Source organism: Lacerta agilis, chromosome 6 (genome assembly GCF_009819535.1).
Source record: "Lacerta agilis isolate rLacAgi1 chromosome 6, rLacAgi1.pri, whole genome shotgun sequence".
In the NCBI taxonomy this organism is placed as follows: Eukaryota; Metazoa; Chordata; class Lepidosauria; order Squamata; family Lacertidae; genus Lacerta; species Lacerta agilis.
Window position 1 is genome coordinate 80,488,747 of NC_046317.1, and position 27,738 is coordinate 80,516,484.

At 41.3% G+C, this 27,738-nt stretch overlaps 1 protein-coding gene across 1 annotated transcript; it reads left to right on the plus strand.

The window, feature by feature from the left end:
- The first annotated feature begins 632 nt into the window (after nucleotides 1–632).
- On the plus strand, nucleotides 633–19,316 carry CSTF1 (cleavage stimulation factor subunit 1). Its single transcript, XM_033153584.1, has 7 exons — nucleotides 633–949; nucleotides 2,342–2,533; nucleotides 2,993–3,188; nucleotides 4,107–4,384; nucleotides 5,672–5,869; nucleotides 6,973–7,363; nucleotides 18,636–19,316. Exons 1-7 carry the CDS (start codon nucleotides 830–832, stop codon nucleotides 18,893–18,895), a joined length of 1,635 nt encoding a protein of 544 aa, XP_033009475.1. The 5' UTR covers nucleotides 633–829; the 3' UTR covers nucleotides 18,896–19,316.
- The last annotated feature ends 8,422 nt before the right edge of the window (nucleotides 19,317–27,738 follow it).

Sequence of the window (27,738 nt, forward strand, 5' to 3'; positions counted from 1 at the left end):
GCCATTATGAAATGAGCTAGCTTGCTGCAAACTGTCAGGAGCAGGGAGGCTGCCCAGCCAAAAGCGGGCCACAGCCCTCTGGTCCTATGGTGACCTCCAGTAAGTGGCAATTTACCCACAAATAATGCATAGGTCAGATTCACAGCAATATTTTGTTTTGTTTTTGAAGAGATGCTGAGCGGTTGTTTTCTTCCAGGTAGAGGTCATCAGATTGTTTTTTAAACCTATGGGCCCAACAGGAATAGGGGGCACTGGGTGGGTGAAGACCAATGATTCTGGTATTCTCAGTTTTTCAGTCTGTGGCATCAAAAAAGTGTTTGCCTGAAGACAACTTTCACCACATTTTATCAGAGCTGTGGTGGTCTGTCAGTTCAGGTATCAGGCTACTAAGTCAAAAAAAAGAGCAACTTGCCACGGGATGGACTTTCTGTTGACAAATGTGAAACAGCATTGCACTAGATTTCCCATAATGCTCAGTTCTGCATAGCTGTCAACTTTTTCCTTTTTTAAAGGGAAATTCCCTTATTCCGAATAGGATTCCTTGCAAAAAAAGGGAAAAGTTGACAGCTATGGTTCTGTATGATAGACATTGTGCCTCTCAAGCAGGCAGCTGTTGACAGAAGTGAGTGGATTTGAGGAGAAGCCCACTCCTCCGTTCATGTCTTTTGAAAAGCTACCATGACAGGATTATGAGACTGACCTTTGGGGACCAGGGCAGACATCAGATTAATGTGTGCTTCTCAGGTTGAAGGTCATCTGCATATAAATTATTGAGGACAAGTGAGAGGATTGAAGAGGTAGTGTGAAGGATATACAGTTGTGAGGAAGAATGACAAGTCGTCGTATCACGCCGCCATGTGATAGGCGGCAGTTTCCATGGGGCATGAGTAACATGGCCTTGCCTACCAATGAACCACGACCAATGCGACTGTCATTTCTTGAAGCTGATGTGAGTAGAATTGTTCGATAAGATTGGGGGCATGAGGTATCTGGGCCTGCTGCAGTGTAGACTGCCAAAGCAAACATGCCCAAAGTCATTTTTCCTATCTTTTGTCACTGAACAGTGCCCATTTACTTATGCACCACTTCTCTAAGGTTGCAATCCACGGTACACTTATTTGGGAGTAAACTCCCTTGAACTCAGTGGGATACCCTGAGTAAACATGCAACGGATCAGGCTGCGCAATTGCAACTCTACTCAGTTTTAAAATAAGTCCTATTAAACTCAAGTGGGGTTTACCTCTGGGTAACTGCCTAGGAACTGATTGTGCAATTACCAAGCAAATGCTTTATTTAAGACAGGCATCCCCAAACTCGGCCCTCCAGATGTTTTGGGACTACAATTCCCATCATCCCTGAGCACTGGTCCTGTTAGCTAGGGATGATGGGAGTTGTAGTCCCAAAACATATGGAGGGCCGAGTTTGGGGGTGCCTGATTTAAGAGGAGACCCCATATTTCACCATCTGAGCTGCATGGCATTCAGTAGGAAGCTCAACCATCTGATTCCTGCCCTTTAGAATGGTTGCGCACCTCTAGATATGAAGAACTGGTCAGGGAAGAGTTTGGGACTTTTAAAGTCAATATACTGTATATTATCTCATTTTTAGCCAGAAAAAAACCCCAAGAGGTCAAATAATCAGGCCCATTCTAAATATTTTTGTTAAAACTTTTGGAAATTCCTAAAGGCCTTATATTAGTAAGAAGTTGTGTACACACATTTTCAGGATATCAGTGCTTAAGGCTGCAATTCTGTACGCGCTTACCTAGGAGTAAGCCACATTGTGGGTGGGGCTTAGATCTGAGTGCACAGCGGTGTACTGGAAGTGACAACAGAATTATGAATTGGGCTTAGCAGAATTTACTGTCCCTAGAATTAAATCCCAGCTCCTTGTTTGTGAATGAAATATCTACCGGTACCACAGTGCACATTTTAAAATATAGTGATTATGGGCATAGCCAGGAATTTTGTTAGGGGGGCAGGCTTTTGTTGGGGGGGGGAGAGAACGTCAGGTTTGTACTGATGTTTATTGATGGGGGGCAGTTGCCCCTCTCTTGGCTACGCCAATGATACTGATCCATGTAAATTGGATTTTCAACTAAGTATCCATTTTTGTGTGTGGCAAGGCTCCTGTGCCTCGACCGTTTTATAGTAGCCAAAATTTTAAGAATACTGTACTGTAAAACATTTGCCCCCAAGAGGGAGCTACAGAGATAGAGAAAACTTGGCATGCCAAATTCCTTCCCACTACCCATCTTCACGTCGTATTTCGAATAGACGTTGCTTTACTGGTGGCACATGCGCACACGTGACCCTTGCTTGCGCTCCTTTCCTCCTCTCAGCTGCGGCTTCAATCGATGTGCGGAGGTTCGATGCAGCAGCCTGTTCGACGCAGCGGCCCTCGGTCCAGGTTGTTGCCGGCCCCTCCGCAGGCTCCGCTCCCGCTGCCTTTGCCGCCGCAGTCGCCCGCCGACGTCGTCGGGCCCCCGGCGGCCATTTTGAGCGCAGACCGACCCAGGCCGAAAGACGGGCTGGTAAGAATCAAGTTTCGCTTTCCGGGCCCGGCGATTTCGCCAGCTCTTCGCCTTGGCCGTTTCTTGCACGTGGAGAACGCCAGAGTCGCCGCCGCTTTCCCTTTAATGGAAGAGCCGCCCAGCCCCGCAGCCTTTGTCACGATAGGCTCGTGGGAGGTGGGAAATACGGATTTCGGCGCGGGCGAAAGAGCGGCCGGGGGAAAGGCTGCAGGAGGGATCTACCAAAACCCTCGGCAATTTTCAGGTGGCCCGTGGGAGAAAAATTGTGGGAACTATTAGGTTATATTACTTAATATATTTTTGTCCTTGGTTGCTTTATTTATTTCTGCTGTGAAAGCAACCTTGGGCATTTTACTAAAAAAAAAGAAAAAAGGATACAAATGCTTTCAAAAATAAAATTAAACATAAATGCCTTCTTCCTGTACATGTAAGTAGTTACTTTTTCCTTCTTCGTTTCAGACTTCTGGAAGACAGCCCTTACTCACAATGTATAGACCAAAAGTGAGCCTGAAAGACAGGCAACAACTTTACAGACTCATTATTAGTCAGTTGCTTTATGATGGATATATCAACATTGCTAACGGTCTGATAAATGAGGTAAAACCACAATCTGTATGTGCACCCTCCGAACAACTATTGCATCTTATTAAAGTGGGTAAGTTGTGATGTGAACCAAATTTAATATGCTGTGTTTAAGGTCAGGCATGCACTATTAGTTCTGTTAAGACTGTTATTTTCCATGGCATGTCAAAACATAAGTAATCAAAATACATCTTTTGTCTCTGGATATTTAAGCCATTAAAGTTATCTGCAGTCACTTAGATCTTCTAAAATGATAGTTAGCAAATAGCACTGATAGTTGTCCTAGATCAGTACTTTCTAGAGAATTATGTAAAATGAGCCATTATATCCTGTGATCCTGCTTGGAATAGGATGTAAAGCAGGAAAAACATGTACATGATAGCTCTGTTGCAGCTATTTGTGTATAAACTAGGTCAGCTTCCCTATCTGTCCTGTGAATTTGCAACCATGCTACACCTTAGCTTCCCACCAATCTGCTATCGCTCCATTTTACACTTTGGAGCGAAGATCAATTGCTGCTCACCTGCTTATGTGGTTGCCAGATACACTAAAATAGAGAGGCACAGTTGAGAATAATTGCATTTCACCATGTGAGTTTTTTAGGAAGACTTTCTTTTGCACAGGTAAGCATCTCATAAAGAGTAAAAATGGTTGGTAACGGTATGAATTATTGTGACAGTTTACTTTCCACAAATGTTCTGATGTTTCTTATGCTTCCAGTTAAGTTATAAAAACCTTAAACACCCCAGTCCAAGAGTCTATTCAGCAGCCTCAGCTTTTGTAGCTGGGCCAGTCAGGTCCCCACCCTTCTAGACCAGGTGGGAAAAGGCCTATAAGGCAGGGAACAGGTCTTCTAGGACTCACAGCTTAATAAGCATTCAAAAGATCACAGATTAGGTTTGAGAACTATTGTCATAACAGGTTTTTTTTCCTGTTTATAAAGTTGGGGCTTCTTTTGGAAGATGAGCTTTTGTAATTTCTTTTCTTCCAGGAATGGAAAATGATGATAGTGCAGTTCAGTATGCAATTGGGCGCTCTGATACAGTAGCTCCTGGCACAGGGATTGACTTGGAATTTGATGCAGATGTGCAGACCATGTCCCCAGAAGCTTCTGAATATGAGACCTGTTATGTCACATCTCACAAAGGACCATGTCGTGTAGCTACATACAGCAGAGATGGACAGTTAATAGCTACAGGATCAGCTGATGCTTCAATCAAAATACTCGATACAGAGAGAATGTTAGCAAAGAGTGCTATGCCAATTGAGGTAAATGCTCAAATAGTAATGAATCAATAAATGTTTGCATTTTCCTTTTGCAGCTTTAGGGCCCTCTGGGAATTATCTGTCAAAAGAAACTGGTCATGCTTCTATTTGTGGGGCTGTTTTCAGAGAGTAGCTTTGAATGACAGCATCTTGATCACTCTGCCAGTTAAGCTGTGGGGTGCCAGTGCTATTTACTAGTCATATGAAGCTGTTGGGAGCAGTCTCAGTTGGGAGAAGCCTGGATGCAGTCATGGGCTGGATGAGGATCAATAAACTGAGCCTCCTCTGATAACACAAAAAGCCTGTGGGTGGGTGGTTCCTGAGTCCAGGAACTGGGTTGCTTGAATTTGCTTTAAGGCACAGGTATACAGATACTGGCATTAGAGGCCTAGGTAGGCATAGAGAGCCTACTACCAACTTCAGTTGGTATGTCAACTGCACCCTTTCCTAGACAGTGATAGCCTGGCCACCATGATCCACACATTGATAACCTCATAATTAGATTACTGTAATGTGGTTTATATGGGTCTGCCTTTGGACTTTGTTCAGAAGCTTCAGCTAGTGCAGAATGCAGCAGCTAGGGTTCTGAGCAGAGTACCTAGCTTTGCACGAAAAGGAGGCAATTTTTATTATTTCCCCCCTCTCTCTACAGCCACCCACACCTTCTCTCTCTCTCTCTCTCTCTCTCTCTCACACACACACACACACACACACACACACACATTCCCACCACCCTTCTGAGCAATACCCCTCCCCACTCCCTCACTATATTTAAGGATCTGGTGACTTCTGTTTCAGTGTATCTGAAGAAGTGTGCGTGCACACGAAAGCTCATACCAGGAACAAACTCAGTTGGTCTCTAAGGTGCTACTGGAAAGAATTTTTGATTTTGTTTTGACTATGGCAGACCAACACGGCTACCCACCTGTAACTCTCTCTCTCACACACACACACACTTTGTAGAATTTTTGGGAAGCTGCAGGGGAAAGGGAATTGGTGACTTAATTTAGTGCTAGCATAGCCATGGACTTGCAAAGTTTTGACCAGTCCTGATCTCTGAGTTCCTTTTTTCATTTGTAAGATGGGCTGTTAATGACCCAATAAAGAGAGTTATTGGGACATATACAAGAGATTGTTTCATTCTGCATAAACAGTTGTGGGAAGATGCAGATCCACTGTGTCCACTATGAAGGGAACACCATCAGATGTGCAATAGACAACATTTGTGTCTTGGTGCCTGCAGTGAAAATTCTGTGCTTACTGTGCTGTGTTTTGAAATGTATTTTTCAGGTCATGATGAATGAAACAGCTCAGCAGAACATGGAGAACCACCCTGTTATTAGAACTCTCTATGATCATGTGGATGAGGTGACATGTTTAGCTTTCCATCCAACAGAACAAATCCTTGCCTCTGGTTCAAGGGATTACACACTTAAATTGTTTGACTACTCAAAACCATCTGCCAAAAGAGCCTTCAAATATATCCAGGTTAGACAAATCAAAACTTTATAAGGAATAACAAAAATAACTAGAAAAACATGACTTTGGAAGCCTTGTTGATGTTATTAAATGGTGTTTACAAGTGTTCTTGGGATTAAGACCATCCTGGTGTCCAGTTTCTAACTTAGTCATAAGAGTACAAAACATACTTTGGACATTGCCATTCAAACTTCTCCTAACTTTAATTGAGGGGCCAAACTAGCTATGAAATGGTTTTCATTCATTCTTCCCTGGCTTTTTAAAAACTGAAAAGCAGTATCAGCTGCTGCAGTTGAGTGGAAGAACAGAGAAGTAGAAGACAGGAGTGCTTAAATTTCCCCCCTTTCAAATGACATTTTATATGGGGATAATGTGTGTGATTTTAAATGTTGACTGCCTGGAGAGGATTTGTATTCTGAAAGGTAGGATGTAAATAATTGTAGCAAATAAATAAAATTACCACCAACATCCAAAGTTGTTTTTAGGGGAAGGGGAAATCCTCCTATATTCCCCCCCCCCCCGGAAGGGAAATATAGCTAGAAAATTCCCAGGGGAAGGTTTAAGTGGCTCCTCTGTCCACATACTGACAATCTCTCAAGAAGAAATTAAAATGGAACACCATGATCATCCAATCTGCTAGAGAAGGGGAAAATGCATGGGCTAGATTGTAATAGATCTGAAGTAGTTTGTGACTTCTTTAAGCATAGCTAAATATTTCTCTTCCCTAACAGTAGCTTAGTTTTACCAGTTGATTCAGAGCATGAATCCAACTTAAAGGAAAATGAGAGTGGTCTCTGGGGATCTACAAAGTAGGTGGCTACTGATCTTGAAAAAATGTGACTCAGACACAAATTGCTTCAGAACCTTTTTTCTGATAAATAATAATCTCACCTTTTTAAAAATAATAATCTCACCTCTTTTATGAGGACCTGCTTTCCCACACTTTGTTTAGAAAAATCTGTTCTGCTGTACCATGAGTCCTGCCTGGCTTCTTTAAATAGCAATGTTGTTGTATGTTTTCTAAAATAGCCGACACAAGCTTGGTGTTTAGGTGGATCAGTGTACTGGGAAGATGCCTTTTAATGTTAACTGCCTATTTTCCAACTAAACAGGAAGCAGAAATGCTGCGTTCTATCTCTTTCCATCCTTCTGGAGACTTCATTCTTGTCGGTACCCAGCATCCTACCCTGCGACTATATGATGTCAATACTTTCCAGTGCTTTGTATCTTGCAATCCTCAAGATCAGCACACTGATGCCATATGCTCAGTTAATTACAATGCAAGTGCTAACATGTATGTAACGGGCAGCAAAGACGGATGCATCAAATTGTGGGATGGCGTTTCAAATCGTTGTATCACTACTTTTGAAAAAGCACACGATGGGGCTGAAGTCTGTTCTGCCATTTTCTCCAAGAATTCAAAGTATATTCTGTCTAGTGGAAAAGACTCTGTAGCTAAACTGTGGGAGATCTCTACAGGGAGAACACTAGTAAAATATACAGGTGAGTAGATGTTGACCAATATAATATGTATATATTTCTCTCACATATTCTTAGCCATGATCCCATCCTCCATTACATTTAGTTAAATGTAATGACCTTCCTGGGTGTATCATGAGGAAAAATGTAAATTGAAAGTTCTGTACAAAGTCTGCAACAGTGGCATATAAATCAAGACATTTTCCCTTGAAATTTTAAACAAATAGTTGATTATTGGTCAAAGGAAATAACCTCATGATCAGTGGCCTAGGAGAAAATCAGGTAAACTCTGCAGTCATGTCCAAAATCATACTTGTGTGTTTGCACAACTCTTACTTTAAATCACTGGGGTTTATTTAAAAGAAATCTTTGGGGTTCACACATTGATTCGTATCCTACTAATACTGCTTAACATACAAATGATGTTGCTTCTTTTTTCTATCTTGCTGAGCTGGAAACAAACTACGTCAACATGTAAGCCTGCAATTTTCTGCTCAATGCTTTCTCTAATACTGCCAGTGTGAGATGCTACTACAGTAACAGCTCCCTCAGAAATCAGGAAATTGCATGAATTAACTTCTCTGGAAGAACTCCTTTTCTGTAGAGGCATATTTTGTAATAGAAATTTTCAAGTTTCTAACATGCTAAACCAGCAGGGTGCAGTCAAGTCTTGGCATACCTCCGCTGTCAGAAACACTCTGCCTCTGAATGTTAGTTGCTGGAATCACAAGTGAGGAGAGAGCTGTTGCACTAGGGTCCTGCTTGCAGACTTCCCATGGGCATCTGGTTGTCCACAGTGAGAACAGAATACTGTACTAGATGGCCTGATCTAGCAGGGCTCTTTCTCCAGTCTTAAATAATGTATGTTATGTTCTTCCTTTACAAAGAAATAAGGGCACTTGTGGGGGGGCCCATACTATGCATCCTCAGCTGTAGCTGGAAAGCAGTACATTAGCTTGATTTAACGTTTGTGGTTGGTTATTTTCTCACTAGATGAACTCTACCAATCCAACTAGTGCACTACTGGGTTTCTCTGCGAGAGGATTTTCTGTTGCTCTTGTATGCTGTGAGCAACAGCTGTTTTGGTTCATATGAATGGCACATGTTTTAATAATGCTTTCAGTCATTTTATGTTATTAGTGTCTTTGAGATTTTTGGAATAAATATTTTTTCTACATAGGCATATAATTTCACATTGAATTCTGGGTGGTGTATTTTCATATTTCTATCCCTATTAGAAGCATTGAAATTAATTTGCTTATAGGCAATCCAGGAAGTAGATAAGTGTCAGTAAGTTTAAAGGCTCTTGAGGATACTTGTCTCAAAATCGGTGTACCAGCTAATGAACATACATAGTTTGTATGGATACTGAGAAGTAAAGGCTTGCTACATTACACTAGAGTAAGAGTTTGGCATTGAAGACAAGGGTACTAACCTGTGGCTTCCCAATGTTGGACTCCATCTCCCATCAGCCTGAGGCAGCATGACCAAGAGTTGCAGTCCAGCGCCATCTGGAAGGCCATAGGTTAACCACCCCTTGTTTAAGATTGCATCAAGTGTGTTGTGTGTCAGTATAGTTTTTGTGTGAGAGAGAAAGAGAGAAAGAAAGAAAAAGAAGGATGCATCTAAGCCTTGTAATACTAATACTCTTGTTTTCTGTTTTTGAGATTGCAACCAATTTAGTTGACTGTTTCACTAGTCAACTAGTCACTGTTGTCTAGAACTGGGTTGCTGGTCAGTTCTTCTCTTAGTTCTGCCATTAAGTTCAGGCATGAAATCTCTTCTCCTATTCCACATGTTTTATTATGCATATTCATACACTTCACAGTCTCCTATACTTCTAGGAGAAAACTGTTTTTCTTAAGTATTTTTCTTTCTTAATAACAGTGACTCATGTCCAGTTTCTAACCTTTTAAACTACCACAATTTTTATGCCCTGCCCAATAGTAGGCGATAACCATTTTTGGTGGGTTTTTTTAAATGTTTATTATATTATTCTGGTTGCTTGTGATAATTATTTTAAAGGGATATCACTTCCTCCTTTCATGAACACCACCAGCAATAGTAACAAAGGTTTGTGGATTACCACACCTAATTCATGCTGGCAGTATCACCAAAGTGGCATTAACTTCAGGAATCTGCTACCAAAAGACATGGTGGTACTAAGATGGTTTCAAAAGGACAAATACATGAAGCTTAGGTTTATCAATTATTATTTACTGCAATAGCTAAATAGAAACTTGGAAGTCCAGGACTAGTAAACATTAGAAGTCCAGGACTAGTAAACATTAGAATACCAGTCATGGAAAAGAGATGGGGAAATGCGTCTGCGCCATGTTGGAAAGTTGACCATTTTTGGAAACTGGTACTATGTGGATGATGGTATGATCATGCAGGACTCGATAAAATAAAGGGTTCATTTTATAAAAATGCTGTATTTTGAAACTGCAAGTCATCTCTGATATAATATCTCTGACATTGCAAATTATGGTCTGTTCCTGGGATCCTCATGTTTCCATTGTTGTTGTTCAGTCGTGTCCGACTCTTTGTGACCCCATGGACCAGATCACGCCAGGCACGCCTATGTTTCCATAAACAAAGTTAAAACATCTGTGACAGTAAAATTGGAGTATCCTTTTCACATAGAACTATCTAATATATGGTTTCCATTAACTTCCATCCACCAAAATTGTAGAGACAGATTTATCATTAAATATTTGTAGTCATGTCAAAGATAGAGCTCAACCTAAACCCCAAGAGAGGTGGGGGGGGGAGGGTTCTACTAATTTCATTTGAAAACCTTTCCCCCATCCCTAAAAGACAATATGAATAATCTTTCAGATGTAACTTTTTTCATTTCCAACTGGGAATAAATTTATTTTATATCATAAATAATGTATTTTAGGTTTGAACAGATTCCCTTTCTGCCAACGTGAAAATAAAGGTGGATAGCTGAGATTTAGAAGACAGAGAAAATGTGGTACAGGTGGGATCTGCAATAAAATATTTTAGCATTGGACTGGGTGTTTTTGAGGGGGAGGTCTCCGCCTAGGATTTAAGGTTTTTGTACTTCTGCAAACTTTGAAGTTTTCTGAGCCTGCTGATAATCTCCTGCTTGTGTATGTGATGCCATTTTGGCTACATAAATACCATCACTTGAAGAATTGAGATCTCTTTAAATATATGTGATAATCGCAAACAAGTCCTTGCCCTCCCTCTTGGAGGTAAAGTTTCTTTAGTGGCACTTTTCAAGACAGAGACAGCTGTTTGGATTAAAGATACTTCAGTGTCTGCTAAGATCCCAGCACACCTTTTGTAATATCCTGATACCAGTCTTGCTACTCATAAGTTGACTAATGGTCTCTCTTACTTTCTTTACTGTAACTAGTTGGTTCAACCTATTCTTTTCCTCATCTGAAATTTTAGGAATCTGGACGTTAGAAAGAAAGGCCTCTTTTTCTTGGGGTGAGTCAGACCTGTGTAACTATGAATAGTATTTAACCAATTCTGCCATAATTAGATTAATTTCCATTTCTACCCTGCCCCAGTACAGCAAAATAAATTTGAAACTAAAAATAATATAAAAGTGCCCTGCTCATGCTTAACTCTGGAAATGAGAACTCATCTAAACAAATTTACTATGAAATATTTGACTCTTCCAGGCATTCATTAAGGGCAGTCCCACATAGAGCGCATCACAGTAGTCTAGCCTCAAGGTTATGAATACATGACAGTTGCTAGGTCTTGATCTGATAAAAACAGAAACACCTCAAAACTTGACCTACCTTTCCCAGTTTTCAGGTAAAAATCTTCAGGCTCACAAGGCCAGCGTCAAAACACTTGACATCCAGGTATGCCTGGAGCTGTAGAGCAAATACTCTCAGTAACCTTTCTAAAAGGAAAGGTTAGAAGTGTATCAAAGCTATGTCCAAGTTATTCCCACCCACCTTTTAAATAGGAACAAAACAATGGCAGACTACCCTATCTAAATGGGGGGGGGGAGAATACTGCCCAGCAAGGAAACCCAGCTTCTCCCAGTTTTGTTGGACAAGTCATAAGACCCTTACATCCCTGAAGACTCTTATGTTTGTGTATTAGATACTCAGTCTTCAAAACAGACACTAGATGTATCTTTCTCAAAGTAGAGGCAGCCCATGTTCACTCATCACCAGAAATGGCTTTCAATAATATTCTGTAGGTATTATGGCAAGCAGGGAGGAATTACTTGCCACAGGCTTTAGCAGAATTTCTGCACCAAGATCTGTCAGCTTTGTGGCAAGTAAAATACCATCTAACACTCTTAATCACTTGCACTTCACTTCATCTCCTTTGAACCCTATGTAAAGTTGTGACTTGTGCCAATGAAGTAATGAAGATGACCCATGGAAGCAACTGTTTTAGAGGCTGACATCCACCTCCTGTTCCATTAGTTAGCAAGGTCTTCAACAGAGCAGAGTATTCTGGAATCCAGTCAACTCTGAAACTACAGAGCCAGGTCAGACTGGCTCATTGTGCCATTAGTAATTTTGCTCAGAGTTGTCTTGAGAAACACACCCATTCTAACTAATTTTCACATTATGGTCTTTAGAAATGAATATTCAAAACCACAATTTTCTGCTGATTTTCTGCCTTCATATTTCTATCTAGCCTGGATAGTTGCTGTGGAAATAGTGCTTCCCTTAACCTCTAGGATGCTTCCACACTAGGCCTTGAGTGAAATTTATATGTTTCATTTACTTTCCTATAGTGGGCATTCACTCAGTCATCCAAACCAGTATTTTCCTTGCGGTTTTTGCATTTTTTTCTCAGACCACAAAGACCAGATGAGCAGCACAATCTCTGCACAGAGGTTTCCTTTCATGCCATTCTTCCATCTTTTTATTAATAAGCTAGGGGTTTATGTAGGCTGTGACTTACTGGGAAAGTGAACTAATTGCAATTCAACACACATTGGCTTTAATGATCTCATTTGTTTTTCTTGAGGGGATGGTAATTTTATCTTCTTAATTAGTACAAAACTCCTTTCCAGCTAGTCATGAAAAAAGCATGACACCTTAATAGTAAGGGTTTTTTAAAAATGAGATTGTTTTTTTAAAAAACAAAACAAAACAATGAATGGGCAAGTAATAATGGGTGAATGCTGTGCCACCACAGGTATGTCATGTCCACTTGTGTTGGCAGAACATAGCAAGATGTACATGTAGAGAAAGTGCAATATTTCTGATAGTGTGGAAGTCTGTCGCAATTCCATATGTAGCTTACAGCAGTATAGCAAGTGATTGGGTAGTGCTGGGAGCAACCTGTTTATAGACAGTAGAAAACACAACATGTTTGTATTCACCTGAAAATCTGTTTTTCTTACATATTGTTAAACTTTGAACAATAAAATATTATTGAAATGCCTGAAGGCTTAATTTAAAACAGGAGTATGGAACCTCAGACCTGGAGGCTGAATGTTGTCCTCCTGGCCGCTCTGGGGAACTCTTCTTAGGCCATAACCTTCAACTGCACCCTTCTTGGCTTTTGTCTGACTGGAATGAGTCTTTGAACTGTGATATTTCATCTTGATGGTCTGGATAGAGAGGTAGGGGTGGGTGGGTGTGTGTGTAGAAACCTCTGACTTCTGTGTGTCTGGGATGTAGTTTACTATACAAAGATAAGTGTCACATCCTTCAACCTGCCCACTTTTGCCACTGGTTCCATCTACCACTAACTTGTGGCTCCCAGCATTTTGCCCTCAAGGGAATGTCGTCCTTGAGCTATTCCTAATCTAATATAATAACCTACTAAATTCCAGAATAGTGTAATACAAATGGTACTCGGTTGGCAAGACTTGGGTTCAAATTGCCACTCAGCAATGAAAATTTCTGGGAGAATTGCTTTCTTAGTCTAACCCTCTTTGAAAAGTTGTAAAGAAAAAAGTGGAATATTCCTTAGATGGGATCCAGAGGATAGTGGCCAACTAACTTGAGCTCAGAGCCATAGCTGTCAACTTTTCCCTATTCTAGCAAGGATTCCTATTCAGAATAAGGGAATTTCCCTTTAAAAGGGGGGAAAGTTGACAGCTATGCTCAGAGCACACCCAGTGAAATCAATGGATTTGAGTAACTGATGTCTGAATAATTTGAGTGTGTCTATTTCAAGTCATGTTCAACGTAGACCCATTGAAATTGGTGGACATCAGGTAATCATGTCTCTTGATTTTATTGAATCTGCCCTGAGGGTGACTTGATTGGATCCAACCCAAATGTGGTACATTTATCTAGAGCAGGGATTACCAAACTCTGGTGCCTTTTTTGCTGCCCAATTTTAATGATGACCATTGAAAAGTGCAATCATCATAGGAGGCGTAAGACACTCAAATATCATCTACATCAGGGGAAGAGACTGCAATCTGCTTTCAGAATTAAAAACTGGCAGTGATCTAGCTCTGTTTCGGGGGGGTTCAGCTCAAAGTTGTTGAACTTTTTTTAGGGAGAAGAAAAGATTTGGGGGGAGTTCTGTGGGAGGGGGGGCTTAAAGGCAAGGAACAAGGGTAAAGTCACTCAAAAAGATTGCTGTGGATCAAAACAGCAGCACAGAGAAAGCTGTCTTCCCTTCCAGAGATCATACAACAATGGAGGGCAGGGCGAGGGGGTGTGGCAGGAGTCAGTTTTAGCAACACTAAGGAAAGGGAGCCAGAGATCGACTGCGATCTACCAAAACCTCGCAGGGATCTACCAGTAGATTGCGATCGACCTGTTAGACATCCCTGATCTACATTAATGCAATTCTCTTAGATGGAAAAGCCTTTGTAAAAACAAAATATTTTTATTGTAATTAAACTTGTCTTGTGCTTTGAGCATTCAAGCACCATATTTTCTTTTGCTAACAAAATCTTTTGGAGCATTTAACTAGCTAAGGGATCAATCTTTTCTCTGGGCATTTTTTCTGTTCCCTGCTGAAATCTCCTTCTAACATTTACTCTTACAAGCCTGCTCCTTGGTCTCTTCACTGTGCTTGGGCTGCTATGAAATGTCACTTGGCACATTTTGGTCAGATGTACTATCTTTCCAGTATTGAGTTCAGGGGAATCTAGGTCTGTCAATTTGTAGGAAAAGATGGCTTATGCAGTGCTGATTGGCTAGAACTTGTGACTTCGCAAATCCACCTCTTCTCTCAAGCGCAGTTTTTCAACTTGGGGGCGGGGTAGGGTTTGATAAGATGCCAAAGTAACTATGTATGTATAAACCTTCAACCAGTGTTTTCAATAGTTTAAAAAAGACAAATTTATCTGTAAGTGCAGGATGAGGAACAAAAGTGAAGCTTAATTAGCAATCAGCTTGAAAGCAAAGTATATCTTTGTTTATAGGGAAAGATGGGGGTGGGAGAAGCTGGAGTCAGCCTGCACCCCCAAAAGTAAAATAAATATTTTCTTTAGATGTGTCTGTATATGCTGTTAGTGATGGTTTTAGCTTTCTTTCAATTATCTATCTAGCTTCCTTTTAATTTTTCAGTTTCACATTGAATTTTGAGAATTGCTAGTGTAATCTTGTTCTCAAACCTTGCCCTACATTCTATAGCTGAGATCTGACTAACAAAGTTCTTTACTTTGGCCATTGGAGATTAGTATAATTCTATTATTTTTAAAGAAAGTTATATATAATGTGTCATTATACTAATAGAGAAATTTTGCTAGAAAAGGTGAAGGAGAAATCTGCACCATACTTAATGCAATTTCCAAGGTGTGACTGCTTGCAGTGGGAGGAAATTGTGACTGTTCTTGATTCCCTTCCATTTCCTCCAATGGGAAGAAATTATGCCAGGTCTCAGGCTGGTGTAGTTTCTGGCTCTTATTGGTGATATTTTGGGGGAATGGGGGAGCCTTAGGATCCTGTGTGCCCTCAAATGCCCCAGCATGCTCCCAGTCAACCAGTGGAGCAGCCATGATTCTTGGAAACTCCAGCTCTGTCCAGAGATTACCTCTAGCCAAATGACGAGAGAGGTTGGCAATATCTTATGCCCCCCCCCAATGGTATTACAGGGGCCATAGGATTACACCATGAAAGTATTGTTTAATGTAAACTATTCAAATGTTTCATTGGGCAAGAATTGGTTTCTTATAAAGTAATAACGAAGGCTAATAACTTCCTTATAAAGTAATTTAATCTAACCAGTAATTTAGCCCTAATTTCTCCTCCTATCCTTTCAGTGATCATAGTGAAGTCAATGCAGTAGCTGCTGTTCTAGTCTAAACTTCTCAGATTTATTGGGTTTGGTTGTGGATAAATCATTACCTAGTAACGACACAGGGATGAAAAACCATTGATATGTGCCTATCAGATACTGGTGCATCCTGTTGGTTTTTAGAATTCTTTCTAGGAGAATTAATTGGTGGTCATCTATAGCTGCAGTTAGTTACCTTATTGCCTTCTGGAATGACAGGTTGACCTATTGACCTCTCTGGTGTAAGGCACTGATAAGCACAGTTGGCAAAAGATGTGCAGCCATTATCAGAGTGAAGTTTTATGCAGTAGTGGTGCCAAACAATACTTTCCTCTGCTATTGCTGTATTGCAACTTCTCATAGAGCTGCTCAAGTTGGTGTGAGAGGTCCTGACATGGATTATCCCACCCAGAGAAGGAAACGTACAGACTGCTGTGGCATGCTAAATATAAAATTGAACCTGTAATGGTGCCACAGAGCAGAAGCTCATTGGCAACCTCTTGCAGCAAATTCTCGGGATTACTTTCAGCCAATTTATTACTCTTCCATGATATTCTGTGAACTTCATATAATCTAAGACCTTGCTCAGCATACTTGCTGAAAACCGCATGGAAAAGGCTGGTGTGAAGCTTTTGTTAAAGGTGGATAAGCTGGATCAGTGTGTTTTTTTTAATGTTATTTTTAAAGCTCATTGCACTTGAGGAAAATTACAACTTCTTTCAGCGAGATGACCATAGGTTCTCTTAAAAAATCTTGCTTGATGTACCAATCCTGACAGGAACTGGTTATTCCTACATTTTTGCCTTTAAACTGGGAAGGTGATTGAATTGACAATTGCACCATTACTGTCTGCTTTCTGCGATGAATAAGAAACAGTTTTCTTAAACTCTGTTCTGTCTGGCTTTCAGCATGAGCTCAGGATAAAGACTCCCATAATAGCCCTGGTAGCCAATCATTTCCTAACATGGGCAAGGGAAGTAACACTAGAGTTGTTCCTATTAGATATCTCATTTACCTTTGAGATTACTTATAATAAAATCTTGTTCCCTTTGGGGCTTTGTAAATGTAGTGGTCTGGCCTGGTTCGATTTGTTTGTGGATGTAAATTTTGAGATTGCGGATAGGCAAGTTTGTGATAACACTGTAGAAACTGGCTTGTAGAGTACCACCATTCTATTCTATCTGTGCAATTGTTTAATACTGTACTTGTAAGAGGCTGTTGGGACACATCAACCTAGGAAGATAGCTCCTATAGGAGAAAGAAAACTGTGATCCTGACCCTCTTCACCCTTGTGGAATATCATCGGGATAAAATAAGTCTAATGTGTAAGCCCTACACAAATCGGAGTGGAGTCTCTAAGATGGTTTGATTGCGCCTTGTATGCCTCCCGGCAACTCCCACAGCCAAGCTGGTGCCAAATGTATTGCTCTGTTTACCTTTGGACCATCAGCAAGGCCAAGAGAGGGGTCTTGTCATCTGGCCAGCTCAAAATCTACATAAACACTGCCCAGGCTTTTGCCCCAGGCAGGTCACTTCAGTGCTGCTAACACAGCGGTTTGACTTCACCCCCCCCCATGTGCACTCCATTGTCTTCCATGACAGACAAATGCCAACAAAAGAGGCCATTAACAAGATCATGCATAACTCTTGGAATGAGGTGTGATCAGGATGGTGGTACCCTTCTATTTTTTTTTTCTTACTCATTTGATTGAGTGGCCTGAGTAATGGTTATTGTGCCTTTGGTTAATTGGAAGAGAACACATAGTCTGAAAACTGAATCCAGACAAGCTTCAGGGGTAGTGGCTAATATTCCCTGAGTTTTGGGAAAGAGGGAAGTGTCTATTGATGGATGCAATCTATCCCTCTTTAATAATCAATGGAAAATATTAGAAGAGTTATACATAAAACAAACGAATCTTGTGGCATAAGCTTTCATATGCCATATTGATTTGTTAGTCTTTAATATGCCATAAGACTTCACTTCTGCTGCAACAGATTAACTCAGTAACCCTTCTGGAAAGAGATAATCAGGTATCAGTTGAGGCCCAGAGAGTATGCTGCCACTTGGCATCATCTGCTCTGTCAACTGTTTCCTTAGCAACCATCAATCTTTTTTTCTTCAGCATCCATGTTTGATTACTGCAATGCGCTCTACATGGGTAGCTCTTTTAAGAGCATCCAGAAGCTTCAGTTGTGCAAAACGTTGCAAACTTTTCTGTTACAAATAGAATAGGGGAAACATGGGCACTAATCAACTGTTGCCTTATAGCTTCCAGCTACAATTCAAAGTTTTGAATTCCTAAATGGCCTAATCCTTTTAGGTGTATTCCCCTACTTTTGAGTCAGCCCTGATTATCCTACTCCCATTAATTGGGAATAGAGAACTTTTCTATGTAGAACTAGAGCTGTGGAAGACTCAAAAGATCTGTGTAACTTTGTGCAGGCTTTTCTAAAGGCAAGCAAGGATGTTTATTTTATGAAGCCTCTTGCTGAATTTACTAATAAATATGTTGATTCTTAGAGGAATATTTGATTATTTGATTATCTTTTTTCTGATATTTGCTGATGTTCATTTCACTCATTGCCAGTCAAATACGCATGACACACAGGTTCTGCTATCCGAACACAATGCATTCTCAGGAAATCATTTGTTAGGCAAGTGTTTGCATAGCAAGTCAGCACTTTCCATTGATTTCCTGTGGGAAAGTTTCTAATGCATGCCCAATCAAGGAATTTTAACCTCAAAATTATGGGGAAAAAACAGGAAAACCCTCTGAAACCTTGCAAGGATAAAATGTTCCATTATTTGTCTGATATGGCCTCCTTTCGCCTCTCCCTCCCATGGTTTCTAGCGAAATGGCTGCCACAGACCAGCAAAACACAAAAGAGTAAGGCTTGTTTAAGGCTGCTATATGTTTACAGTATTACACACACATCTGAATCTGTGGTGTACATAGGAAGGTTTGGATACTAGTTTCTCATGTTTGAATAAGTGAATTTTGGTATGATGAGCATTTGGATAGCAGGACCTGCATGTACTTTCCTTTAATATTTATTTTGATACTGAATATTTATGTTGCAATACCTGCAGGAGCTGGTTTGAGTGGACGCCAAGTTCATAGGACACAGGCTGTCTTCAACCACACAGAAGACTATGTGCTGCTTCCTGATGAAAGGACCATTAGCCTCTGTTGCTGGGATTCACGAACAGCTGAACGAAGGAATCTTCTTTCCTTGGGGCATAACAGTATAGTTCGTTGCATTGTTCACTCTCCTACCAACCCTGGCTTCATGACTTGCAGTGATGACTATAGAGCTCGATTTTGGTACCGAAGGTCAACCACGGACTGAAGCTGCAACTGTGAAAATGTTGTCTGAATTTTATTCCTTTTTTCTTTTTAAAAATTTTGCTTTTACCATTGCTGAATTTAAGTATTTGTACTGAGTTCTCTGCTCCAGAAATAACATCAATCCCTACTGAAAGGACAGTTTTTTAAGTTGGGTCCATAGTTGAAAACAGCCAAGACAGCTGAAAATATTTTTCCTCACCCGATTGTACAAGTTTTACAGGACAGGTTGCCCATGTTCAGTAGCAAAACTTGGGCCTCCTGTTTTTTAAACCCCTTAACTCTTTGCTCTGTTTCATTTTATGCACATGTATTGCTGCTTGTTGTGTGTGCTTTTTTCCAGTTCACTGATGGTCTTTTTTTCTTATTTGTAGATGATGTAGATACTTAAAAGTTCTCTTATTAAACTCATTCTTAGAAAGGTGTATCTAATTTTTCTCATAATTGGCTATTACCCTACTTTTGAAGCCACCTAGTTTGGTGGAAATCACTGAATCTTGTAATGAATTCTGTGTTTTAACTATGTACTCTGAAAACAAGTATTTAATTTTGTTGTCCACAATCTCTCACCATTAAGCTTAATTAGATAGCCTTAGCTTCAAATAAGAGGGAGAAAGCCTCTATATTAACTTTGTCCACACCATGGATAATTTGAACAGACCTCTATTAAGTGGTGTCCTGCCTTTTCCATTTTTCTAACTGAAAAGCTTCAAACTAACATTTCCTCATAGATATGAAGCTCCTGCCCCTTGAAAGGGTCATTTTTGAGATGCGACACCCAGAACTAGACACAGTCTACCAAGTGTGGTCACACCATAGATTAGTATAAAGCCATTATGTCCTGGGAGCTATTTAGAATTGTAATCCCTCTTTCGGTCACCTTCATGATCAGTTCTTCTAAAGCATAGACCTCTATGGTACCTAGAAATCACTGGAACATTCATTTAACCAATCTGTTTAAAGTTACATCAAAACTTTCACACAGTGCATAGTCAGAATATGGAATTCGTGTGTACAGGAAGCAGTGGTGGACACCAACTAGGATGGCTTTAAAAGAGGATTAGACAAACTCATCGAGGTAAAGGCTATCAGTGGCAATGATGGCTGTGCTTTGCCTCCATGGTTTTGGGCGCAATATTCATCTGAATACCAGTTGTGGAAGACTGTAGGAGGGGGAAGTGTGGCATCTGGTTGGCCACTGAGAAAGGATGCTGGGTTACCTGGGGCCAATGGCCTGTCCAGGTTCTTATGATGTTCTTGGATCCAGATACATTCGTTAGGTAAAGTTTTGTAGTGTCATAATCCAGTTTTTGTTGGGTCTCTAAAGGACATATCGAACAGTCTGGGAGTTGCCCCTAAGAAGTCCCTGATGATAATATTTTCCCAATTACTACCGGTAGTTCCTTCATTGTGACAATCTCTTCTCCCTACACACGTGTCAAGTTTAGAGCTAATTTCCATGTGAAAGCTTTATGAGAATAGCATGGGAGACGAGGTGTTAACTTAGTTGTTATTAACGCCTATCAGAGATTGGCCAGAGACATTCCTGCTTAACCACAAATTGAATTAAATATATTTTTTTTGTAATACATCTCTAAGGAACACGTGATAAATGACAGTCATTGGTTCATTTTCTCATTTATAATGCTGTGTGTTACATTATAACCGTTTAAATAGACAGTGAAGTACTGCATATGCTGCTCTAGCACAGTGTTTTTCAACCACTGTTCCGCAGCACACTAGTGTGCCGCGAGATGTTGCCTGGTGTGCAGTAGGAAAAATTGAAAAATTCAAGAGAATTACTTTATATATAGTCAATATAGGCACAGAGTTAAATTTTTTAACATTTTCTATTGGTGGTGTGCCTCGTGATTTTTTTCATGAAACAAGTGTGCCTTTGCCCAAAAAAGGTTGAAAAACACTGCTCTAGCGTTCAGCTTCTTAGCCTTCTCAAGTTTAGCTTTTTAGGCTCTTTTGGCTAACTACTTTAAAGCACCAAAATAGTCTTACTCCTAAGAAGAAGTGAAACCTTTGTTGCACTGCATAAACAATACAAAAAACCAAAACCCATGTTGCTTATTACACATCTCATTTAGCTTGTGCTCTGTTTTAGATGTCTTCCTTGATAGTTCTCAATTTCAAACCAATCTTGGATCCCAACTTTTATATTTCTAAGATTCATTTTCTCTAGGAAAATGTCAGCCAGCATGTCCAGTTTATAAGGAGAGCAGTATGTTTAGCCTGGAGAAGAGAAGGTTAAGGGGTGATATGATAGCCATGTTCAAATATATAAAAGGATGTCTCATAGAGGAGGGAGAAAGGTTTTCTGCTGCTTCAGAGAAGCGGACATGGGGCAATGCATTCAAACTACAAGAAAGAAGATTCCACCTAAACATTAGGAAGAACCTGACAGAGCTGTTCGACTGTGGAATTTGCTGCCAAGGAGTGTGGTGGAGTCTCCTTCTTTGGAGGTCTTTAAGCGGAGGCTTGACAGCCATCTGTCAGGAATGCTTTGATGGTGTTTCCTGCTTGGCAGGGGGTTGGACTGGATGGCCCTTGTGGTCTCTTCCAACTCTATGATTATTTGATTCAGTATTTTCATTAAGTGACTGATTATACGCCTAGCAATGTATAAAAGGGTTTTTTTTATTGTAATGTTTTCATCTGGAGATTCATTTTAGATAACTTTCAGTTGCATTGCCTCGACTTGGCAAAATCAACCTCAAGACTTCTTAGGGTTGCTGTTCGTTTTAGCTTTCTCCAAATAACGATTCACCTTTGTAGGACATTGGGTTCAGAATTCTTACTTGGATTTTCTTTGTTTCAATTGCAAATAATGCAACTTAATAAGATATATACAGACAGCAGACAGATCACTATGTCCTGAATTGTCCTCCCACTACATTGCGACACAAAATAAGAGAATTTCTTTCTAGGATAGGCATACAAAGGGAAATAATAAATAATGAACTAAGTCTCCTATACAGCAGTTTCCTCAGATACACAATGTATTTCTTACTGGGATATGATGGTGCCTGCCATTCAAATAAGCAGATGGCATCCGTTGAAATCTTAATTATGTTAAAAGCTTTTCTCCAAGTGTCGGCAGGACCCAATGTATTGAGAAGCCTGGAGAAACTGACATAGCCTACAGTACACAATAGATGGTGGTAAGAAAGTGAGTGAAGAGAAAAGGAGTATACAGGGGTCTGAAATGGTTGCTAAATTCTAGGTATTTTATGCGGAATGGAGGCTGCCCCAGGTGACAGCTCCCAGTGTGATCCTTGCTCTATCTCCTGCATATAAATTAGAAAAGTCAGCAGCTGGTCGCTCTTTCTCTCCTCCTGCTTGCTCTCCTATCAGCCTGTCTTAACCAGATGTGCCCAGTAGCAAGGGGACAAAGCAAGGATGAGTCCTGGGGAGAAGTAAATCCAAGAATGAGATTAAGGGGGAGTGGAAGCTTTAAAATAAAACCCACCCGTTCAAGACAAAACACCTTGGCTTCCTTATGCTGTAATTCCCTTTATTTCCAACATAGAGCCAGTGTGGTGTAGTGATTAGGGTTGGACTAGGCCCTGGGAGACCAGGGTTCAAATCCCACTCAGCCATGAAGCTCACTGGGTGACCTTGGGCCACTCGCTGCCTCTCAGCCTAACCTACCCCCCACAGGCTTGTGCAGATTAAATAAGGAGGCAAGAACCATGTATGCTGCCTTGAGCTTGGAGAAGAAGGTGGAATATAAACGGAATAGGATAAAAATAATAAAAAAGTTCAGGCATGAGTGGTGTTTCGTATGTAAGTCAAATGATACCATCCATGCACTAGCGGGAGGTGCCAGCAGACATGGATGTTCTGCTCTGTGCCTGGAGTAGGTAAAGAGAGGTACCAACTGCCGCCATACGGATACTGTTTTATACTGGAAGAACCAAATGTTTGGATGCCTGATTATCGTCTTCCAAAGCAACTACTCTATTCTGAACTTAAAAATGGTAAGCGTAATGCTGGTGGTCAACAAAAGAGTTTCAAAGGCACTCTCAAGGCAAATCTTTAAAAATGTATAAACACCAACAACTGGCAAACACTGGCCTGCAAGTGCTCCAATTGGAGAACGGCCTCTACCAAATGCGTCATGGACTTTGAAGATGCTCGAACTCAGGATGAAAGGGAGTAGCGAGCTAAGGAAGGCACGCTTGGCAAACACTCACCGTGATCAACTCCTGCCCGAAAACCTATGTCCCCACTGTGGGATGTGTGGATCCCGGAATTGGCCTCCACAGTCATGGACTCACTGTTAAAACCGTGTACATGGAAGACAATCTTACTCGGCTACGAGTGATCGCCAAAGAAGAAGAAGAGAAATCTGTTTTGTGAAACCTGCTCAACGTGCAAAGTATTCAGCCATGATATGGAGAAGGTATTCAGAGCAGGACCTAAGAACAGCAAGTCCACTTGGCAGGAGCTGGAAATTGGAAGGCAGAGATGGAACTGAGCAGTCGGTTCTCCATGGGGAGGAGAATCTGCCAGCACCTGAGGCCAGTCTCAGTCTACTAGCCTACAAAGAAGATGATGTGGGTGTATGAAACAAGGCCTCAAGTGCACTGATATGTGCAAACACCCCAACTGTGGTAAGCCAAGACTTCAGTTCAGAGGACGGTGAACATCTATTTGAGGATGATCATTATGATGACTCATTTGAAAACAAACAAGCTAGATCATATATGTCCAAGGTAAATGAAACAAAAATTTCATTTCATTTGACCTGTGAAATAGTGATGTTTCTTGCGAAGTTGCTCTAGTTGACAGTGACTTGCACAAGCAGAAAGCAGTGGGCCAGACTCAACTCTGATGACATGTCATGGGTGGGGGAGTATTCCCCTGGTGGTGTCATTTGAGGTGACCCAGTGTTTATTTGGGGCTGCCTGAGGACTGAGGTCATTGCTCATTAAAGTGCTTCGTGGAAAAACAATACTTTTTGTCCCAGAGAATCTTGAAGGGGAGAGCTTTCAAGTGGTAGAGAATATATGATATGGGGTATTATAAGTCATATTTTATTGTGCAGGGTAAAATAAACTATTTAGGGTATTCCCACAGCTCTTCCCACAGCGGTAGACTCGTTATCTGGGGAACCGGGTTCGCGTCTCCGCTCCTCCACATGCAGCTGCTGGGTGACCTTGGGCTAGTCACACTTCTCTGAAGTCTCTCAGCCCCACTCACCTCACAGAGTGTTTGTTGTGGGGGAGGAAGGGAAAGGAGGTTAGCCGCTTTGAGACTCCTTCGGGTAGTGATAAAGCGGGATATCAAACTAGGACCAGGAAACCAATAAAGTAAAATAAATCCCACATAAGACAGTGAGAATTCCATGGTCACCACTTGTTTTCCAACTGCTGAGGTTGCAAAAAAATAATAATAAATAAAAATCATTCAGCACACTTGGTACCAATTTACTATTTTGGGTGCTATGGCTTATGCACTAAGAAATTATCTACCTTTGAAGAAATCTTGAATGGGATTCAGACCTTGAAACATCAACCTATTGGAGGTGAATTGGCCAGAAGGGGAGGGGATTTTATTGTGCATGTGGGAATTGGCTGGATGCCCTTCTTGATTGATCACCCATTCTTTGTCTTGTCTACAGATACGAATGAGGTTGCTTTGCAGTAGTCTGAGGCCTGCTGCGAGAAAATAATAATTGGGTACTGGCTTTTGCACTCATACATCGGAGTGAGACCCAGGGAATTTAATGGGAATTACTTGTGAGTAATCGAATTGGGTTGTTACTACTTAAATAGGGCTTTTGGGTGCCGTATTCAAAATCCTTATAATTTGTTATTTCAGTAATTTTTACAACCCATGAATAAAGGAGCTAGGTCACTGAGGTGCTTCTACTACCCTTGTTATTGACTTTCAGGGAAATTTTTAAGCATCCCTGTTCATTCCTGCATTTGAGATGTGGTAACTGTAAAATCATCAACTGAGAGTATGTGATTGGCCGCCCACGCCATGGACAAATAGGTGAAGCGCACCAAACATGAGTCTCCCAGCACCACCTTCTGAAAACAATTTTCCAGGAAGGACTGGAACCACCACAAAACAGTGCCACTGAGTTCCATCCCAGCCATGAGAACCAGAAGTATACCATGGCTGACGGTATTAAAAGCTGGTAAGAGGACTAACATGGCAACACTCCCCCCCCCCCCCCATCTTGCTCCCAGCATAAACTACCTACTAAGGCAGGCTTCCTCAACCTCGGCGCTCCAGATGTTTTGAGACTACAGTTCCCATCATCCTTGACCACTGGTCCTGCTAGCTAGGGATCATGGGAGTTGTAGGCCAAAAACATCTGGAGGGCCGAGGTTGAGGAATCCTGTACTAAGGGGACCAAAGCTGTCTCAGTCATATAAGTGGGCCTGAAACCAAATTGAAATGCCAAGCTGGCCCAGGACGTTTTGCTGCTTGAGGCGAAACAGAAAACAGCACTGGCCACTGAACTACCTTTCCCAAAGCCCACCGAAGCTTCCCCTCTGAAGGCGCCACCACCTGCAGCAGGGAGAGAAGGAGGCGGGTGACAAGCCAAGGGCGTGGTGAATGGCATGAACCCATATCTGCCACCTCTCCCAACTGTTCCCCAATCTGCTGCCTGAGGTGACCATGCCTCATGGGTGGGATGCCCTGTTGAAATGGCTCTAGATGAACCACACAGAGAGACCTAGAATGGAGATGCTGTCACATGCTCAAGCATTTTGGCCAAGAATGGAATATTGGAGGTTGGCTGGAAATTGCCCGACAGAGTTGGATTCAGATAGGTCTTACCAAGTCCTCCTTTGGGCCCAGTGGAATAGCTCCTCTCTGTTGTGGAGAGACATTGATCTCTCTCGTTACCCGCTAACTGATCCTTGCTTTATTGGAACTCGCTGGGACTTCCCTCGGAGCAGACAAACTCGTAATTTTGTTGGTAGCATTTTTCTCCTGCCCATCCCCTAACCTCCATCAAGAGACTCAAGTCTAGATTGCAACTGTGCTGTATATAAATCGTTTGGGGTGGAATCAGTATGTTCCCCAGTTCCTGGTGGCATTTCCAGCATCGTCCATCAAGAAAAATGCTGTTTTAAAATATGTGACTGTTATGTTGTCCCATTTTGGAAGTCAAGCACCTGATGTGCAAAGTTTTTTAAAAGACGCCTGCAGCTAACAAGTCAGGCTGTTCCTCCTATCATCTGTCTAAAATAGGAACCACAGGAAGATGAAGCAAAGCGAAAACATTGTGTCTTTTTCCTGTGTGTGGGTTATTTGCAGAAAGGCTGTCATGAGAACTTAATTCACTTTAAAACTTGAATCCCTTCTCTCGTGCTTTGGTCTGTGGCCTTGGAAATTCCCTTTTTCCAGGAACATTTGTTCATTTCCCCCCACTGAAGAATACTATTTTGGATCCTTTTTCTTGAAATACATATTTTGTGTCATACACAGAAGTTTGCAAAACGAAAGTTTGATGGCTGATGATGATATAGGAAGGGGCAACAGTTATTGATAACAACTATGGATAGAAATATTGGATATAACAGATTTGCAAAGGTAGGTCAGCAGAGAACAATGTGATGGAATTTAAGAGAGTAAAAGGTCAAGCCTAACGATGACTACTCAAAAGTAAGTTCTAGAGAGTTCACTGCAACTTACTCCCATGTAAGTGCGAGGTTGAAATCCAATGCACACTTTCCTGGGAATAAGCTACAGTGGAACTTTTGAGTAAGCATGTATAAAATTAATTTGTATCCTTCCAATACCCACACATATGAGAGTGGCTTACCTCTGAGTAGACATATATAGGATTGCACTGTAAGTCTGGTAGGATGCAATGAGGAAATCTAAATTATTATTTTATTGCCAATATGTTTAGAAAGAACAGGGCAGAAATGAACACAACTGCATTTGTCCTTGTACAGTGGCCTAAGAAAAACTGTTGAATAAATTCTCTTTGTAGTGGTTGTAGTTTGGAGTGCTCATGGTCACAGTTCCAGCCAGAGAACTATGCTCTCTTCTAACATGGGTTTTCTGTGGGGCAGGGGTCCCTCTCAAGAATCGGTCAGTCTTCTGTGGCCGCTGAGTCCCCATTGGATTGTTTCAGGGAATTTCCCTCTTTGATGGTTCTGGCCCCTCCCCAAAAGATTTTGCATACTTCTGTAAACCTAAGCCTGTCTTGAGTTAAAGGTAGTGCCATACTGGCACCTTAAATCGAATGTTTGCTATTGTGTGTGTGTGTGTGTGCATGCATTTTATTCTCAGAAATATTGTTTCTGTGAAAAGAGGAAGGTCTAATTCAAAAGACAAAGGGAAAGGGTGATGATGAGTAAAAGGAAGGGGGGCGGGGGCATTGCACAGAACCGGTGCATGTTAAAAAAGTGATTAAGCAGCAGATTCTAGCCAAGGAGACCAGATGGTCAATTTGAATAGCCGGGCCCCAGTGAAAGTATTTCATTTTCGTCGGGCTAATGTGCTTTGTTCTTTCCGATTCTCCTTCTCTGTGTGTGCCTCTAAAGCGATGTCATTACGAAGCCTTTGTTTTTGTAGTTTGAAGAGGGTTCACTGAGGCAGGACAGACAGTCTCGGTGGGTTGAGCACTGATAATTCAAAGCCGCCGCCATAGCCCAAGACCGAACCTTGAAACATCAGCTGGGGTCTTGCAACCCTGCTGGAAAAACACCCTCTAAATCTGCCCTGCTCAGATTTTATTTTATTTTTTGCATTATAGTCAGTGATGTGCTGTTTCTAAAGTGTTGGCGATCTAAGAACACTCTCTGTTTGGGCTTTTATTTCACCCCCTTCCTTTGCTCCCTTGACACTAGAGGCACCAAA

Excerpts from the sequence above, each read along its gene's own strand:
- CSTF1 (XM_033153584.1), top strand. The coding sequence starts at position 830 with ATGACAAGTCGTCGTATCACGCCGCCATGTGATAGGCGGCAGTTTCCA. Across the intron at positions 2,534-2,992 it reads CCAGGCCGAAAGACGGGCTG|ACTTCTGGAAGACAGCCCTT; the intron begins GTAAGAATCAAG and ends TCTTCGTTTCAG. Across the intron at positions 3,189-4,106 it reads ATTGCATCTTATTAAAGTGG|GAATGGAAAATGATGATAGT; the intron begins GTAAGTTGTGAT and ends CTTTTCTTCCAG.